This window comes from Macrosteles quadrilineatus, unplaced genomic scaffold (assembly GCF_028750875.1).
Source record: "Macrosteles quadrilineatus isolate MER2022 unplaced genomic scaffold, UCM_ALF_1.0 Scaffold_5__1_contigs__length_97177068, whole genome shotgun sequence".
Classification (NCBI taxonomy): Eukaryota; Metazoa; Arthropoda; class Insecta; order Hemiptera; family Cicadellidae; genus Macrosteles; species Macrosteles quadrilineatus.
The window spans coordinates 95,533,078-95,550,978 of NW_026542598.1; the positions used below are offsets into that span (position 1 = coordinate 95,533,078).

Genomic DNA, 17,901 nt, shown 5'->3' on the forward strand with positions numbered 1-17,901 from the left:
CCAACCAGGACATTTATGAAAAGCTCAATGATCCGTTATAGCGGTACAGCTGAACTCTTGAACTCTTAAAAGCTTCTGACTTTACTCATATTGTACCAGAAACGTTCTTATTTACGAGGTAAGAACCACATCCACTTAGGTACATTTTGTATTTTCATCAACCGTGACCACAGCAGACATGAAAGATGAGTCACCAGCCATCACAGCTGTTTGTTGTACACCTTTACGTGACGCAATAATGACTCAATCCCTACATTATTGGTCCATTAATTAGTACCAGATTAAACGCTGCCACATGCATATTGATGGCTCAATTATGACAACAACTTCCACTTAACTCATGAGCTTTTTTAGCGTGTGTAATGCGCCATGATGAAATATAGTTCATTGTGTACCTGGTAACTTTCTAGTTGCTTTTAATAAGTTTTGTCTTGGATGGTTGCTAGAAAAAGATATCTAGGTGGTCGTGCTATCATAAATAGCTTGACTAGCTGGTTAATTGAGATGTTGTAGTACTCAAACGGACTGAAGACCGTCGGTTTAATCCTGAGAAAAGCTAGAAGCTTGGTGGGTCAGACTGGACCCGACTGTCGTGGATCTCGGATCATTTTGCTTTTTAATGGTCCTGGCTATAGAAAAATCTGATCTTAGTCTGTAACATTAGGCACCTCACACATCGTTTTATTCACATTTAGCTTAAAATTCTCCTTAGTTACGTCCTCATCTTAAAGAAGTAATAAAACAAATTTGCGAAGATGAAGAATGTTGAATGAATGAATACGAGATGAGAGTACAGTTTTCAAGGGTCACAATGTCTTGTGGCCATCACTCACAAAATAAAAGATCAATTTCAAAGTTTTCCAAATTACGTTTTCAACCATAAAAAGCTATTGACTTTTCTCACGATCAATCAAACAACTCTTTTATTACCAATCCAACAAACCCAACTGAGCTATCTAGATCACCTTCTATGATCCTGGAACTGTGTGAAACGTGAGATTATAAAGTAAAATGCATACCGATATACAACTGTATTAACAGCTGTTTCTTGCCCAGTCGTTGTGATTTCTAGACCGTGTTGGCCATAACTCCGGACCGACGCAGGACAAGATGTCCCGTGGTGCAACAGTAACACCGCAAGACTATGTGCCAGGTTTATGGGGTGGAATTTGCATGCTTAATTCGCTCTGGCTTCCGTTCCCACAAATATACCGGGTCAACTGGGTCTGCTTTGTGGGAGTTTGGGTTTTGTGGATGATTAAGGGTGTGTAGTTTGCTAATATTTTGAGGATTGTCAATAGTTTGGGAATTGCAAATACTGACTAGGTTTTTCAATATTTTCACGGTGTGAGGTTTGACAATAGTTTGGGGGTTGCCGAAGTTTGAGGGTTGAAAAAGTTTGAGGATTGTCTATAGTTTAGGAATGGTCAACATGTTGAGGATTTTCAATAGTTTAAGGGGTTAGCGACAGTTAGTGAATTTTCTATCACTATCAAAAGTGTGAGGATTGTCAATAATTTGGGGTTTGTGAATAGTTTGGGGAGTTTTCAATAGTTTGAGGGTTGTTCAATAGTTTTGATGTTGTCAACAGTTTGGAGGGGGGGGGGGTTCAATATTTTGGAGATTGTCAATAGTTTAGAAATAAGTAATTATATGAGCCTCAGTCCTCACACAGTTTTATAAAAATCTATGGTTACAAAATTATATAAAACCATTCGGTGGGAAGCAGAATTTATTGGATGTGTAACTAAACACACTGTGTGCCATTCACTTTGCGTTGTTAAATCTCCGAACACTTATACGTTTGATAAATTTGTCGCTTTATCCTCTGCTTTTGTGACATGAATTTTCCCAATCCCACAACGAAATACTGTTTTGTCCGAAGATCTTTAACAGTTCCGCTAACGACTTGCAGACTAACCGAAACCAACCTCAGTAAACATCTGACCAGAGCAGCGTTGTAGATACTATCAGTCTCATTAACATGGTGATTAGACTAAAATATTCATCAACCCAGCTAAAACCCGTATAAATTACAACACTGGCCGGGCGCTTCTTTAAATAGTCTCACACGATTTATTCGACACAATATCCTCTAGTGATTGAGTTAGTGTGTGGGATGGAGAATAGATGCTACAAAGTGATAGGGGTAATGTTCACTATTGATAACATAGCTGTTTCGTAGAAAGGACTATTTTATTGCAATCTCAACAGCTGGACACAGTTTTAAACGATTAAACAGCTGATTTTTCTCAGGCTTGATTGCTTGAACCAGCGAACTTCTGAGTACCTATAAACTCCTTACTCGTGCTGACAACGGCACGTGTTATATTAGATTGCAACACGTTACTCTACTACTTTGAATCCTCACCCAGGCTGAGTGAGGAGATGAGGAGGTACGCCCAGCTGTCCACAGAGAGGGCGGAGTGCGCCACGTGTCGGTACATCCCCTTACATTAGTCAAGGATCGTTGGAAACACATTCAAAAATATCTCAGTACACTAGCTTACATTAAATTTAGGATTCACCATACTACAAATATAAATTAAAGTTTTGAAATCAGTGTATCGAAATAATTACTATCCTAACTTCGTAATACTTTAGAGCACTTTTTCTTTGAAATGGCGACCATAAAAAGGTTGGTCTGTATTTTAAGCCAAGTATGAATGGATATGAGTGTAGGATGAGTGGCGTGATCTTGTAGTCTTGTTAGTTAACCTGACCTAATATGACCTAAGTCGAATTGAAAGACATGGAAAAGCAATTGGATTGACTAAATTTAGTTAGGTTAAAAAAGAGTAATTAGACCGCAAAATGTTTTTCCTTTGTATTCTGTCGATATTGTTGCAGGAATATAGTTTCTGATATTTTTTTATAAATTCTATAGTGCAAAAATCGTGACCTACTTTATAAGTATTGTAATTCAAAATCCATTCAATGAATTGCACTGTCGTCATAGCATAAACAAAGTCGGACTTCAAGTTGGTGTAACGTATGGATTTAGCTTAAACATGGGGAAATCTTTGGTCATTTTGGAATTCATTTTTTGTTCATACATTAACTCGAGTACGCTGTGCTACAGTTATTTTACAACTATAATTATTATCTTTGATTAAAGTTATATATTATGAAGCACCTAGTCAATGGTCACCCATTGACAGCTTTTGTTGGATTCCTTAATCTTCATTGTATGAGTTCAATGGCACCTTGAATATATCTTTGTGAAGGAGGCATTTTTTGTGTCTTAACTTTTATTTTAATGATTCATCATGACAATTAAACTCGTTTGCAACTAACTATTTTTCTATGTTTGCTGGAACTCTAAGACTATTAGCCACTTAGTTCATAATTGTCCTTTGATTGGTCTTCCTATTCGACTTTTCAGTTTCCATAGAAGCTGCACTTCCATGTCTTCGCATTGTACATTCATTTTCGTCAATGTGGAAATCTTCGTTTATTTACATTTTAAAAGATATCGCAAATGTATTGTACTCAAAGTGATTTTAGTACTTGAATCCATCTGTTGGAATACAATTCAATTATCAATCGATCAGTCAATTGAAGGGGACGCGACTGTGTGCGTATTTTAACCCAAATATGAGTGAAGGATGAGTGTAGGATGAGTGGCGCGATCTTGTAGTCTTGTTAGTGACTAAGGCCGACATATTCCTTAGACACAGCTGTTAATTAATAGAGAAAACACCGAATGGCAACTAAGGGACCTACAGTAGTTTGGAATCCGAACCACGGAGTCAAGTGTTTCGTCAGGGCTATGTCAACATTCTATCAAGACACCAACGCTAATCCTACACTCTTTTAAACATATCAAACATACAAAATCCCCGAGACGAATGATATATTAATTGCTCCGGTAATAGTAGAGTATTAAAGTACAATTGTACACTTGAGACGACCAACGCAGTCTTTCTCGCATTGTCTTGTAAAGTATCGATATCCAACTGGGTCCAATCATCCCCTTGACCTCCAACAGGCTTGCTGCAACAGGGGTACTGACTGTTTAATTGAGGACCAATAGACGCCTGCTACTTCACCAGCACGTGGGTCGAGTAATTACTGCTACGGTGTAATTATGTTGAGAAATTACAAAAGTTTTAAGGTGATATTTAGATGATGTAATTTTGAAACGGTTATGTTGAAACTGTAATTTTGATGAGAAGACAACATTTTAGATGATTTTCCAGTTAAAAGAATAATAAATTTAGTTAAAAATGTTTCAGATAATAATTTTGATTTATTTAAATGCCAAGACGTGTTTCTAAATTGCCAATTAGTGAAAGACATTAGGTGAGTTTAAACATAACATTGTAGAGTTAGTTCTTTATTAAAAGGTATACAAGTATTCTTTTTCAGTTGGCTTAACAATTTGGATATTTTTTAGATTTAATGGGGCATGAACCATAACCTTTGGTGGAAGTTGTATGAACTGACTCATCTGAAAGGGAAATGCGCTTCGATATTATTAAAATGTGTGGAAACACAAGTGACTTCAGTAGGATGAAATCTAACCTCTGCGATCCATTCAATAAAACAATTGTCATAATTATTCATTGATGAGTAACTGCTTCCAACGTAATATTGTAGTTTATTTTTATGGCGTTACTGATGCTAAAAAGTGACATTTTGCTAACGTATCGTCTGCTGAAGATTACAAAGGGTAATAAAATACAAGTAAACTGGCAGAATGCAATGTCGGTGACTGCACCAACGTAATGTTATATAAAGTTGACACTTTCACGTGTTATTTCACTTTATGCATCCCATGTGTATGACTAAATTACCACTTTGCACTTTAGCAGACTGGTTGATCGCTAAATTTACCAAAAAACACATCGACTTCTCTGCAAATACATATGATACGATTTCATCAAATTACTATACCGGTCATTTATTTTATGTTGTAAGCTATCCAAAAAGATTTAAACGATTTTGGGCCAACTGTTTGTGAAATTAGTCTAAGAATCGTCGAGGGCTGTTTTAGATGTTGTATTTAACGTAGATTTCCAAGTAAGTTATATGTTTGTTCACATAAACTTCGAATGAAAACATGTTAGAGAGATCGATAGAAAATTTTGAAATAAATACGATAAGTAGTTTTTTTATGTGTCTAGCAACCAAAAGTTTCGTCCGCAAAACTCTAAATGTTTCAATTTAATGTGGAAAAGTGTTTCACATCATCTTTCATTCGTCATCAGGCTTAGACAATGTATAATACCACAACTTAAATACGTTATTTCTTAATTGTACAAAAACAACGTGCTATAAGAAAATTTACTTTTTAGCTTTAGTCTCAGAAGCCATAGAATATCGATGAGGTCCCATAAACCCTTTGGGAAACTTCAAAAACCCCACAGATTGTCTAGGTTCATTCGGTTTCAACACCTGAAAAGAACACAATAGATTAGAGTCAACTGCCATCATCGCTCCAGCGTTGTCAAACTCTCCGCAGTAGTTGGGTGCAGAAAATACCGTCACAAGTTGTCTATTGCCGAAGAACTCGTATCCATCCTCCACTACCTGGTGAGCACGCACTATCAAATCGAGGTCGAACTTTATCAAAAACCTGGAAACGGCGTCTTTCCCAAAGGTGAAAGACACCCCTCTATCGTTCTCCCCCCAACCTACGACGTCCTCAGACGGATCGGACCATAGGAGGTCGCAAAGTAGACCCTGATCAGGAACGTCTGTTGGTCTGCTAATATGTCGTATCTGATCAAGACTATTCAAATCCGGACTTATACCTCCGTGACAACAGAATATCTTATCATCGACCACAGCAGCAGCTGGGAGACAGTTGAACAACTCGCAGAAGAACTTCCACAACTTGATGCTGTATCTTCTCTTGCACTCGTCGTAGAATCCGTAGATTCTGTTGATGCTGGCACTCTCGTGGTTTCCCCTGAGGAGGAAGAAGGTCATGGGGTTCTTGATCTTGTAGCACATCAGTAGACTTATCGTCTCGATGGATTGCTTCCCTCTATCCACATAGTCGCCGAGGAACAAGTAGGTGACGCTTGGAGGGAATCCTCCCGTCTTGAAGAGCCGCAGAAGGTCGTGGAACTGACCGTGGGTGTCGCCGCAGATCTTCAACGGTGCGGCCAACTCCAGCAGCATCGGTTGTGAGAGAATTATCTCACGTGATTTGCTGATAAGATGGCGGATCTCATTTTCTGTCAGATGAATCTTGCCGGGTTTCACTCTGTCGTCCAACAGACGTTCTATGATGTTGTCAATGTTCACTTTGTCATCCATTCCAAGGCTTTTAGTAAGTGACAATGTTTATGTTTTTGTTTTGTGATGGTATTTGTAGACAAATAAATAGTATCATATGGTTCCACCAATCCAAGTAAAACATGTGGGAAGGATAGAACGATAGAATACGTTTGTCTATAAGAACAAACCTATTAAAAACACTTGTTATACCAAGGATATAAGAACAGAAACGGTATGGAACATAAATATGAGTGAATGACGTCACTGGCCCAAAGTAAACACGTTTGTGTTATCATTCAAACGGAACTGTGATAAAGGACCAAACCAGATGTTACCGTTATTAAGTGTAATATTTGCTACAGTGACGTCATTAGTATGTGTTAATTGTCCATGCCGCTTCTGTTCTAATAACCGTGGATGGTATATGTAGTCAACAGTCGCAAACTTATCACCAGTCATCCCACTGTTATAAAGGATTTAACAAAAAGCATATTTTGGAGACATACCGTCCCTGAGCATGATGTCCCCTAAGGTCTAAGCCTTGCAGCATTCTCTGGACCTGCCTGCTGCCTAGTTTATTATACTTATTGTCCAACAGCCACCGGCGATAGCGCTTGATCATACGTTCATAAATGCTGAACAATATTTCACTTCATAGCTGTGATATTGAGATGCAACAACTAGACATTATTGATGATACGCGTATTTTGACCATATAAACCGTCAAAAATGACGGCACCATACCGTCAATCCTCCTTTTACTTGAGGTGGAAAAGTGGGGAAATAATTGGATGTAATTGTGTGGTAAATGTAGTAAACTATTTACACATTTACATTGAATAATTAAATCAAACTTCTAATTTCAATCCTATTGTAAAAACTGGAGTAGGCCTATATACCTAACATCAATCATCCTTATGTACTTAGCTGAAGATACTTTACTGTTACAGATATATTTTGTAATAGAAAGACAAGTCTACTTGTACATATTGGAGTCATTGAAGTCAATATCTGAAGCCTGTTTTGATGTTTGTTTAATAATGGCTGCATTGCAACTGCTTTTTCTACTGTCACGCACGCATACACATTGACCATTCTTAGTCAGCGACGGACTTTGAGTTACGTGTTTTAAGCTGAATAGAAATACCAGGCGAAAGTAGCTAATTTACCCATTCACGCCAAATGTGCATTAACAAATACAGTGGACAGGTTTCATTACCAGTGTAAAATTCTGAAAGCCTGACGAAGGCTTGTATCAGCAGGAAGAATTTAGACTACTTACATGGAGGTAACAAAGCCCATTTTATAACAAATGTACTCTCCTCCCCAGAGGCTATAGAACTGACTGTTGTAAGTGGGTCTTTGTAAGTCCAAAAGGGTACTTTAAGGGTAAGTCAATACAAATTATACTTTACACAATGTCCTAAACATCCTCACTTTTACCAGGTACATCACGCAGACCGACAGAACAGTTTGATGCATAATGGTCTAGTATTGCCCCCACATGTCTTGACCCTGGGGCACGTACCTCCCAAATTTGAGCGGTACCGGACAGTGGCTGCTATCAGACATCTACATTTGGTGACCCCGCGGGCGTGGGCAGCTGCCGATGTTCAATTTGCAGTTGGATCTGGTCTTTACCTCCAAATGTCCGCCGGAGATGCCACCTACTGTCGGCCTTCAGTCGCCACTGGGCATCTCTTGACATTCAGACAATATGGTACGTAGTAACAAATGCCAGGTATAGAGGTCGTTCAGTGGTCGAAAACTCGACCAAAAAATGTTATGCACAGACTTCATTTTCACCCCACGATGTAAATAAAACATGTGATTAGAATTTCTTCTATTTTTTTATTTTCTGTTTATATTTCGTTGTTACTTCATCAACATGGCAACCCATAAGGCCAATTTTCTTTTTTTTTCCAATTTTTCGTTCTTATTTTGAGCCCATTTTAGTCCACTGTATAAAGGGATTCTGCACATCTACGGGAAAATATCTTTCCAACAGTATGATTTTGGTGAGAAAAAAGGTTTTCAAGAAACATTTGCCTATTAATTCAAAGGATACTCTACATAAGATAAGATTACTAAAAAAAAAAAAAAAAAAAAACAAGTAGATGAATTCGTTGCCATATTTTAGTAGGTATGTTAACTTGTTTCATGGTGAGCACGGATGGTTTTTAGTTGAATAAATTAATCAAATGAATGGGAAATCTGTTTTACAAAATTGTAGTAATAGTAAATCACCTCGTTGTCAAAGCATTACAATGATCAACATTTTTACTTGACTACGAATAAAACTACAATTACAACACGCATTGACTATTCAAATAGTCAAAGCTATATCTCAGAAACTAAACAATCATACGATAAATAGAAGCGTAACAAGTAAAAATACAGTATACAAAATATTTGCGAACATAGCAGCCAGTAACGAGGACGGCGCGTTTACTGTTACAAAGCCAAATTGTATGCAGATTCAATCCATTGTGAACTGACTTGATTATTTGTTTACTGCGGTTTAACAGTATCAAAAGAACAATAACTAATTAACAATGAGTCATTTATAAAAAGCCACGCCCGTCCTTGGAAGTAGATTGTGGTAAGGATCTGATGTAAGGAAAAACTTGTAGAAAACCCAACTCCTCTGATAACTCTGTAGTTAGTTTTTACTCCCACAGTGATGCCAGAAAAATACTAAATATTCATAATCACAATAAAAGGGCGGGCATTAATTGCGCTACCTGACCTAAGTCAGGTAGTCGGGTATTCCTGAATTGCGCCAACTACTCCAGGGTGCCACCCGATAAGTTCTTTAACTGGGCCGCAAGTGGCGGCCCTCTTTGACTGTATAATTGAGTAGGTTAGGTTAGGAAGTTACGTTAGGTTAAGTTATTTTAGGTTAGGCTAGGATATTTGAATTTGAATTTGAATGAAATGGCGACCATACATAGTAGGGATTTTAAGCCAAGTATGAATGGGGATGAGTGTAGGATGAGTGGCGCGATCTTGTAGTCTTGTTAGTGACTAAGGCCGACATTCCTAAGACACAGCTGTTAATAGCCCATACAGCTAATGGCAACTAAGGGACCTACATTTTATAGTGGAATCCGAACCACTTTTTTCACCTTAGTATATACGAATTGGTCTAAATACCCGGATAGTACTGCGGATAGTCGTAGTTGTTAGGATGACACGTAAACAACGTTAGTCCTAGTCCTTCTGCCGGCGACTCACCCCTACCTGGCTTGGGCTTGGCGTAATTAAGAAAAGTTTTTGAGAACATTTGAGGGCTTGGTGCAGTTAAGGAACTCTTTGGCAAAATTAATGCACGACCACATTAAACTTTTGATTTTTTTCAGTGTACAAAGAATAGCTATAGCAAAATGGGTGCAAAAGCTTCAAGACAGGTACAAAGTACTTAAAAAACCTCAACCTCTTAGTACAGGAAATACAATGGCAGAGACGTAACAGGATTCATCGCCATGACGTCACCAGCCTAAGGCGTACAACACAGATCACCGTGACGAATCTCAGCACTGTAGAAGTGTAGATACATCTCAACACTAAACATCTCACATCACAACATCTCACTACAGACCTTACATGGACGGTCGGTGTCAAGGATGCAAACATAAATTGCACAAGTGAGATCTGAAAGGATTTTGTACAGGTTGTATTGCAAATTAAAATTTGGTGAAACTTGCGGATTCTACCGTCACTGGTATAGATAAATAATGTCTGATTTGTGATATAGTGCTAAACCAAGTAGTCTTCGGTGTGATCTAAACATATTATAGATACACCTTATGTTACCTTCTTAGCCATAGAAACTACAATATCTATTAGGCCTAGCCGTAACTGTGTCCCCACTCTATTATATGTGAATGAATGAATGAATGAATATAGTTTATTCCAAAAAAACATAGGCTACAAACTGTGATTATAAACTAAATAAAGTATAATAGACAGAGACTTTTGTCACTAAAAATATATTATACGAGTTTTAATAAAGCCAAAAAATATAACAATAAAATAAAGGAACTAGCAGACATAGGCAGTGCTACCTGTGCGTCTGCTAAGTTGCTGTCAAATAGAAAAAAGAAAAATTATTGAATTTTGGAATGGCAATTAAAAAAAGACAATAGGTCGTTATTATTATTAGTTAAATAAGTGAATGTATTTTCATGAACACAGTGCTGGTAAGATAGCGCTTTATGTCTTCTGCTTCTTAAAGTGAAGTCAAGTCTATCAATGTACTTTTAAATTTGGTTATTTCAATTCTTGGTGTTTTAACTTCTAGCTCCTTGTGCTTTAGAAATTAGATTCCTTCAACCTATGTTCTAATCCCTACAAGGGAAACATTTCAAGTTATTCTCCCACATCAGGATTCAACTTCACCACTTTTGTCCCTGAGTGACTCGGTTGCTGAGTGAAAGGTATTCAGTTTATAGATTGATAGATGTACTGCAATTGTAAACAATGAAAGAATTAACATTTTCGTGAAATTTATCTGCATTGTAGGATAATCAACTTGTCGTATATTTATTTATTTATTTATTTATCGTTTCAACGGCTGACGCCAATACATAGATGATTAGATTGAGATACAATTTAAGGAACTAACAAGAAGCAAATGTTATACAATTCAGAACAGTAACAAGCTACGAGATAACAATAAATACAACAATAAAAACAAAAACAACAATAAATAGCAACAATAAATACAAGTTGACAAACAGGCGAAATTCACAATAATGATTTACTAATTTGAGAAAATTATGTGATATAACATTTGAGTGCAAAAACAGAACAATAATAATGCATGAACAAACCAAGCAAAGAACAACCCAAACATATCAGAAAATATGAGAAGAATACTGCCATACAATTAAACAAAACCAGAAAGGGCAGTAGAAGAATTTGCATAAACAGAGAGGCACAGGCACAAAACACAGAAAGATCTTCACTTCACCACTTCGAAATCACCACACATTTCTTGAAGGTAGCCAGCGACATATTAAAGAGGTCAATATGATCAGGTAGAGCATTTACGAGACGTTGGGCTCTAGGCAGTGGGCTGAAGAGATGGTAGTTGGTGCTGAGATGCTCACGAGAGAAGAGATCCTTGGATCTTGAAGATCTACCTGCCCTGAAGTTCAGAAGTTTGAGAAGTCCGGGACAGTCGATGAAGCCATTGACCAGTTTGTAAATGAGCAAGATGTCCTGGATCTCACGTCTGGACTCCAATGGAAGGATTTGAAGGGCCTTGGAGATTTCTTGGATGGGTACCTCTCTGTAGTTGAAGCCCAACCTCACACCGACCACTCTCAAGAAGTGATTAACAACCATTTGAAGTTCGGTCTTGAGATAGTCCTGGTGAGGTGACCAAACACAACAGCCAAACTCTAGGTGTGGCAATACGAAGGCCAGGAACAGGGTTTTGAGTAGAGTAACGTCTTGGAAATATTTGGAGCTTCGAAGAACAAAACCCAGGGCTTGAAGGGCTTTTCTGCAACTAGAGGTAATGTGACGTTCCCATGACAGGGAGGAGGTTAAGGTCACACCTAAATCCCTCACTTCATTAACCCTTGCAAGATTAGATTGACCCAGGCTATATACGAACTGAGACTGAGACTTCTTCTTACTAAACGATATGGCTACACACTTTTTAATGTTTAGATCCATGTGGTTTGAGAGACACCAGTTCTGGACGGCATCGAGACTACGTTGGAGGAGAAGGCAGTCTTCGTGGCTTCTAATGGTACGGTATATCTTCAGGTCATCAGCAAATAGAAGGCAATGGTTACCTACGTGGGTCACAAGGTCATTTATGAAGATGTTGAAAAGTGGTGGACCGAGGTGTGAGCCCTGGGGAACACCAGATGTGGGGAAAAATTCGTGAGATAAAGAACCAAGAAACTTAACTTGGACGGGGCGGTTTGCAAGGTAGGACCGGAACCAAGATAGCATTTTCCCAGTTACACCAGCAGCTTGGAGCTTGGTGAGGAGGAGCGGATGGTTTACCCTGTCGAACGCCTTAGCAAAGTCAAGATAAATTGCATCCACTTGCAAGCGATCTTGAAAGGCATCAAGGATGTCAGCTTGCATTACCAAAAGATTGGTGGTAATTGAGCGTCCGGTAGAAAATCCATGCTGCAGTGGAGAGAGATACGGCTTGATGGCAAAATTCAGTCTTTTGAGGATCAACTTTTCAAAGATTTTGGAGAGTGTATTCAAGATAGCTATAGGTCTGTAGTTGCGGACGTCTAGAGTAGGACCAGATTTGTGAATGGGTAAGATGTAAGCACTCTTCAGGGCATCAGGAAACACACCCGAGGCTAAAGAGTGGTTAAACAGAACTAAAATAACAGGAGCTAGTACATCAGCACTTGATTTGAGAACATTAGGCGGTATGTTGTCAGGGCCGCAACCCTTAGATCCATCCAGGTTCCTGAGGCAGTCGACAACTTCCCCAAGCTGAAGCGAGCAGGAAGAGAGGACATCTGAAGCTCCCACATCAAGTGGAGGATTATAGGCATGATCGTTGGTGTAGACCGACGAGAAGAAGTCAGCGAAGAAGTTGGAAATTATATCAGGATGCTCCGATGAATGATCATCATACTTGAAGGTTCTAGGCTGATCATCAGAAGATTTAAGGTTCCTCACAAAACCCCAGAAAGACTTAGGATTGCCCATTATATTGGCTTGAATAAACTGCAAGTAGTTTTTGTAGCAGATTCCAGAGAGTTGTTTGCATTCAGCTCTGACACGTGCAAACTTGACGTAATCATTATCCTTTAGGGACGTCTTAAAAGCCTTGTGAAGGATTTTCTTCTCGATCACCAGCTCACGCAACTGGGGTGTGAACCAGACGGGAAAGGGAGACTTGGCAATATTTTTCATGGGAGTATGACGCAAAACTATGGTACTGACTGCACTGCAGAAGCTATTAAACAAAGCATTGGTATCAGACTCAGGGTCAAACCAACTAAAATCATGTGACTGAAGTTCCAAATGAATAGCAGGTAGATCGCTTTGACTGAAGTTTGGTCGGAAAATAGGAGCTCTGTCAGAGATTTTTTGAGGCAAAGGTACATCTATTGATAAAGCAGGATGATGAGACTCCGCTGGAACCAGAGGATCAGTGTCTTTTGATACCATGATGTTGTTGAGGGAACACATAATAAGGTCTAGACACACTCCACGGTCATTTAGGACATCGTTGAACTGACTTAAATTCAAAAAGGACATAGAGTTCATAACCACGTTGGACTGAGCTGACTGGGGGTAGGGGGGGTCGGCAGTTTGGCACCAGTTCACTTCAGGTAGATTAAAATCGCCAATCAGGAGGGACTCAGTGGGATTAGTGGTAACAACAGCTTCTTCAATAATGGAAAAATACTCCTGATAGAGATCTCTGTGGGATTTAGGGGGAAGGTAGACGCCACTTAGAAGAAAGTTCGATAGAGCGCCACACGACAGTGATACCACCAGACACTCAACATCTTCGCTCTGGATATCAACCCTCCTTGAGCAATACTTCTTGTCAACAGCCATCATCACACCACCACCCGAAGACTTGGCACTATTATCCTTAGATCGGTCTTGCCTGTATATATCAAAGGTGCTAGGGAAACCAAGTTCAGAGCTAGAAATATTAGGTAACAAGTTAGTTTCCGTAAGAACAATAATATCATAGACACATGTCGAGAGTGACTTCCTTAGATCCAAAAGTTTAGTTCTCAGTCCATTCACATTTTGATAGAACATGTGAATTGTGTGAAGGACTGGGGAGTCTAACCGTTTTTTGGCTTTTTCACAATAGCGGGTGTACCATTGACAAACTTGATAGTGAGATCGGTTTCGCCTGTTTTTGTGCGCTCTTCCAGCTCTTTCCGTAGTTTGCTTAAAAGCTTACGTTCGTTTGGAGTTCTATCTCTAGAAAGCTCTATTTCGGAGAAAGAAGCGTGAATCGAGGCAATCTTATCAACAGAAAACGTTGTAAAGAACGAACGAACATCATCAGAAGATGGAAGAGTAACCTTCAGGGGACGAGGAGCTCGACCCTTACTACGGCCGATTCTAAAGAAACTGAAAGAGGAGAAGCTTACCCCCAGGCTCTGAAAGATTTTATTAAGAGTATCCAGATCATGGGCCTTAATCAGGTCAGCGTTGTTGGAGTTGCTTTCAGGGAGCTTGTACAGGATAATGTTCTTAGCCCGACGTATCCGGTCATTGAATTCCTCAAAAATATGTTCAGTTGTAGATTGGTCCAGGGAGGTAGATTTCAGTTCAGAGATGACGCCTTTCAAGTCGGAGATGTCATTTTCAGCAACGGCAAGTCGAGGTTCGATGTCAGAGACCTTAGAGGAGAGGTCATTCAGTTGAGCCTTAAGATCGGAAATCCCGCTCGCTAATTTGCTAAAATCTTCTTTAGTAGGAAGCTGGGCAAAGTTGTCTAGGAGCTTATTCAATTTGGCAGATACAGTAACATCAGGATTTGCATTACAGTCAAAACGGTTACACTTCCAAACTTGTTTGTTGTTGGCAGCCAGCTTACGAGTATTATACTCAGAGGACGATAAGCCGACACAAGTACAGTGAAACCATCTGTCACATTCATCACATTCAGCTTTTTTATCAGTAGGTAAGACCTTAATAAAGCAGACCACACATATATCCTTAGGGGGATTCATAATGCAACAATCTGGAGAAAAATTATTGCACAGAACGTTTGGGTGATGTGATACACCACTATCGAACACTAGTTATAGTATTTTACTCGCAGTGCAGATATTCAAAAGGCTGTGACTGGAGGGAGACTAGCGTAGACTGGATTGAGTCCGGGTCGAACTGGATGGAGCGGACTAGCGGAATTGGACTGTCAAAACTAATGCAGTTAGTGAGGTTAAATGCATATTACTGTTGCCGCCAAAACGACAGACATGAATAAACAAAGTTATTGACAAGTTCAGATGTAGATTCGTTTAAAAATTAATGCAAATGTGTGAGTTTTTACTCGACTGATAATTGAATCATATAGCTTACGTAGATCGGCAACCTCGAAACGTCCAACAATAATCACTTTCTAGGCTTGGTAGTAGGGTAAGTACACTTATTTACACAAAAAATCGCAGCACTCAAAACAAAACTTCAAGTCAATTATAGTAGCAGACGACGTTTTTTGTATGTCAGATAGTGAATGGTTATAATCAATGGCTTCCGCTATACTCTTATTCCAGTACAATTCTTATGAATGAATAATATCTCTATTTAACTCGATAATCGGCGTATTATAGGAGACATCCTTTGTTTGCAAATGGACTGTGTCCAGATGGGTATTTAAATTAATTGATGGATCATATGTTTTTGTTTACACTTTCAAATTACTGTTTTTCTTTTGATTTGATTGAAATAGTTTCTCTTGTTAGTTTTGAAGAATTTGCTAATTCCATGTTTTTTTATTTTTTAAAGTCCCTTTTAGAAGAGTCAGTCTTGCGTTTACATCTTTATATAATAAGGTAAGAGGCTTAATGCCAATTGTAAGATTTGACTGAACGAAACTAAATAAAATTGTAACAAAAAGAATGTGCATAATTGACTTTTATGCCCCATAAACTACGGGAGAATAATATAGTTTACTTCACAGTAAGCAGTAGTTTGCTCATTCTGTAAAAGGATTGTTCAATTTAAATCAAATGTTCTGCCGCAGCTCAGCATGCAGCTAAGCGAATATCAATATCCCGGGCTGTATTTTCTCTAAATTAATTCAATAAAGTTGCCACATTCATCCCCTGTTTGCATAACATTACGTTAAATGAGTACTTAGGATGCTATAGGAAACCTAATAATGATTATTCTTAGTGAAATAATAATAGCTTCGTATGAAATAAATTGAATTGTCCAAACTCTATTAAAATATGTCTTTTAACAATCTACAATAATTAATTAACATATTCTTCTAGAATGATATATACATTTTAAATTGCAGTATTTTTAGCTCTACACAATGGTTTGGATTTGGAAAGTAATCCATATGTTTCGAAAGAGCAATTGGGAAAACCATTTGTACCGCATAAAACCACGTCCCTATAGTCCGACAAAGCTGATTCGAGAGCTCGCCTGAATAAACGTATATTTACGGTTGTGCCGAATTTCGTCCTAATCGGATGACATTTACTTGAGTTATCGTGCTATCGGACACACACATAAATTTATTATACATCAATTTAAACTGACGGTGTTTTGGCTTCTGGGGATATCAAAATGAAAAGTAAATCGTCCCGAGTCCACGAGACCTACGGTAATATTTCGTATATGGTAAATTCGCCAACATTGGCTGCACCTGGTCCTTATAGAAGGGTCCACTATTCCACGTCACAGAACCGTCATGCATTTACATTGCTCGACAGCCCGAAGAGGTTTTGCCGAGAATGGTATTCTCTTTTAACCACACGCTGTTCTCAATGCCACAATAACCGTAGTGCACGACAAGCCTGCAGAACCGTGTAAATCTATGGATAATCGATCAAACACTACAGGTGACGGTAGCATTTATATGCATAACTATTGGTATACAGCTCCATATAAGCATATAAATATAGCTGGATTGCTGAATGGTCTAGCAATTAGAAGGGCGCCTGCACTTGAGAAAAGTCAGAATGTAGTCGGTATGTGCATTTTAAATGTTCCAAACTGCAACCATTTGTCCTAGATAATTAATGGTAATAGGTAGGAAACAGCTGATTTTAGTCAGTAACAAAGCTGCACTGACCATCTCACTCCATTCTACACTCACATTGCATTCGTATCCAGCTTTATATAAAACAAGTATGAGTACAATGTCGTACTATAGTCAGTTCACAATATTTAGACAATTATAGGGGAAGTAATCTATCCCCTCCACGTCTTGATTCTACCATTAAAACATAGCTCTACAGCTGATATTTGTCAAAACGACAGTCAGCTGCAACATACATTAAGCAGAAAAAAGTGGTAGGGGAACTTCTCCTCAAACCACCTAAACTATGTGACCGGAGTATAGGAAAGTGATTAGACCCGAAGAGTTAGTACTCGTTGGAATAAACCATACCTCCAATCACAAATTAAGAGCTTCAGAGAACATTTCACATTTGACACCGTTTACTATTTGCTTTACAACATTATTGAAGATCGTCACCAGGTTTAAGAATTCACCATAACTGTCCGGAGACGCCACCATAACTGCTATAGTTCGGCCGCGTAGAAAGCGACCTCCTCCAGCATTGGTTTAGCATTAGCGCGCAGGTTGTTTTCTAAGCGGCCGAACTATAGTGCCGCTCGTCGGATTTCACGAGGTATAAAAATGCAAACGAACCTATTCCGGGTGCAAATCGCCACCATGTCTTGTACCCGATGGCCCTCTGCCAGGCACCAGAAGTAGCTTTGGTACTGTGGTGCCGCTCTGGCGAGGTTTTCCTGCTTTGTAAAATGTTTATTTGTTTGTTTTACAGGAAGATGTGATAATAAGTATTCCCTTAGGGCTGGGAACTGGCTAGAATAGTATTGGGTGAAGTTAGGAACACGACGTCGCAGGCTGAAGAGGACATGGTCCTAAAACGGCCTCATTCAGTGGGGTTTTGGCTCCCTCGACTGAAACATGACGAAACTAACACGACGTTGGTCTCA

At 38.9% G+C, this 17,901-nt stretch overlaps 1 protein-coding gene across 1 annotated transcript; it reads right to left on the reverse strand.

Moving 5' to 3' along the window:
* Positions 1-5,289: 5,289 nt before the first annotated feature.
* On the reverse strand, positions 5,290-6,270 carry LOC128995806 (serine/threonine-protein phosphatase alpha-3 isoform-like). Its single transcript, XM_054420825.1, has one exon. The coding sequence runs from the start codon at positions 6,268-6,270 to the stop codon at positions 5,290-5,292; it is 981 nt and encodes a 326-aa protein (XP_054276800.1).
* Positions 6,271-17,901: the final 11,631 nt, after the last annotated feature.

What these genes read in the sequence shown, in the direction of transcription:
- LOC128995806 (XM_054420825.1), bottom strand. Translation starts at nt 6,270, where the DNA reads ATGGATGACAAAGTGAACATTGACAACATCATAGAACGTCTGTTGGAC.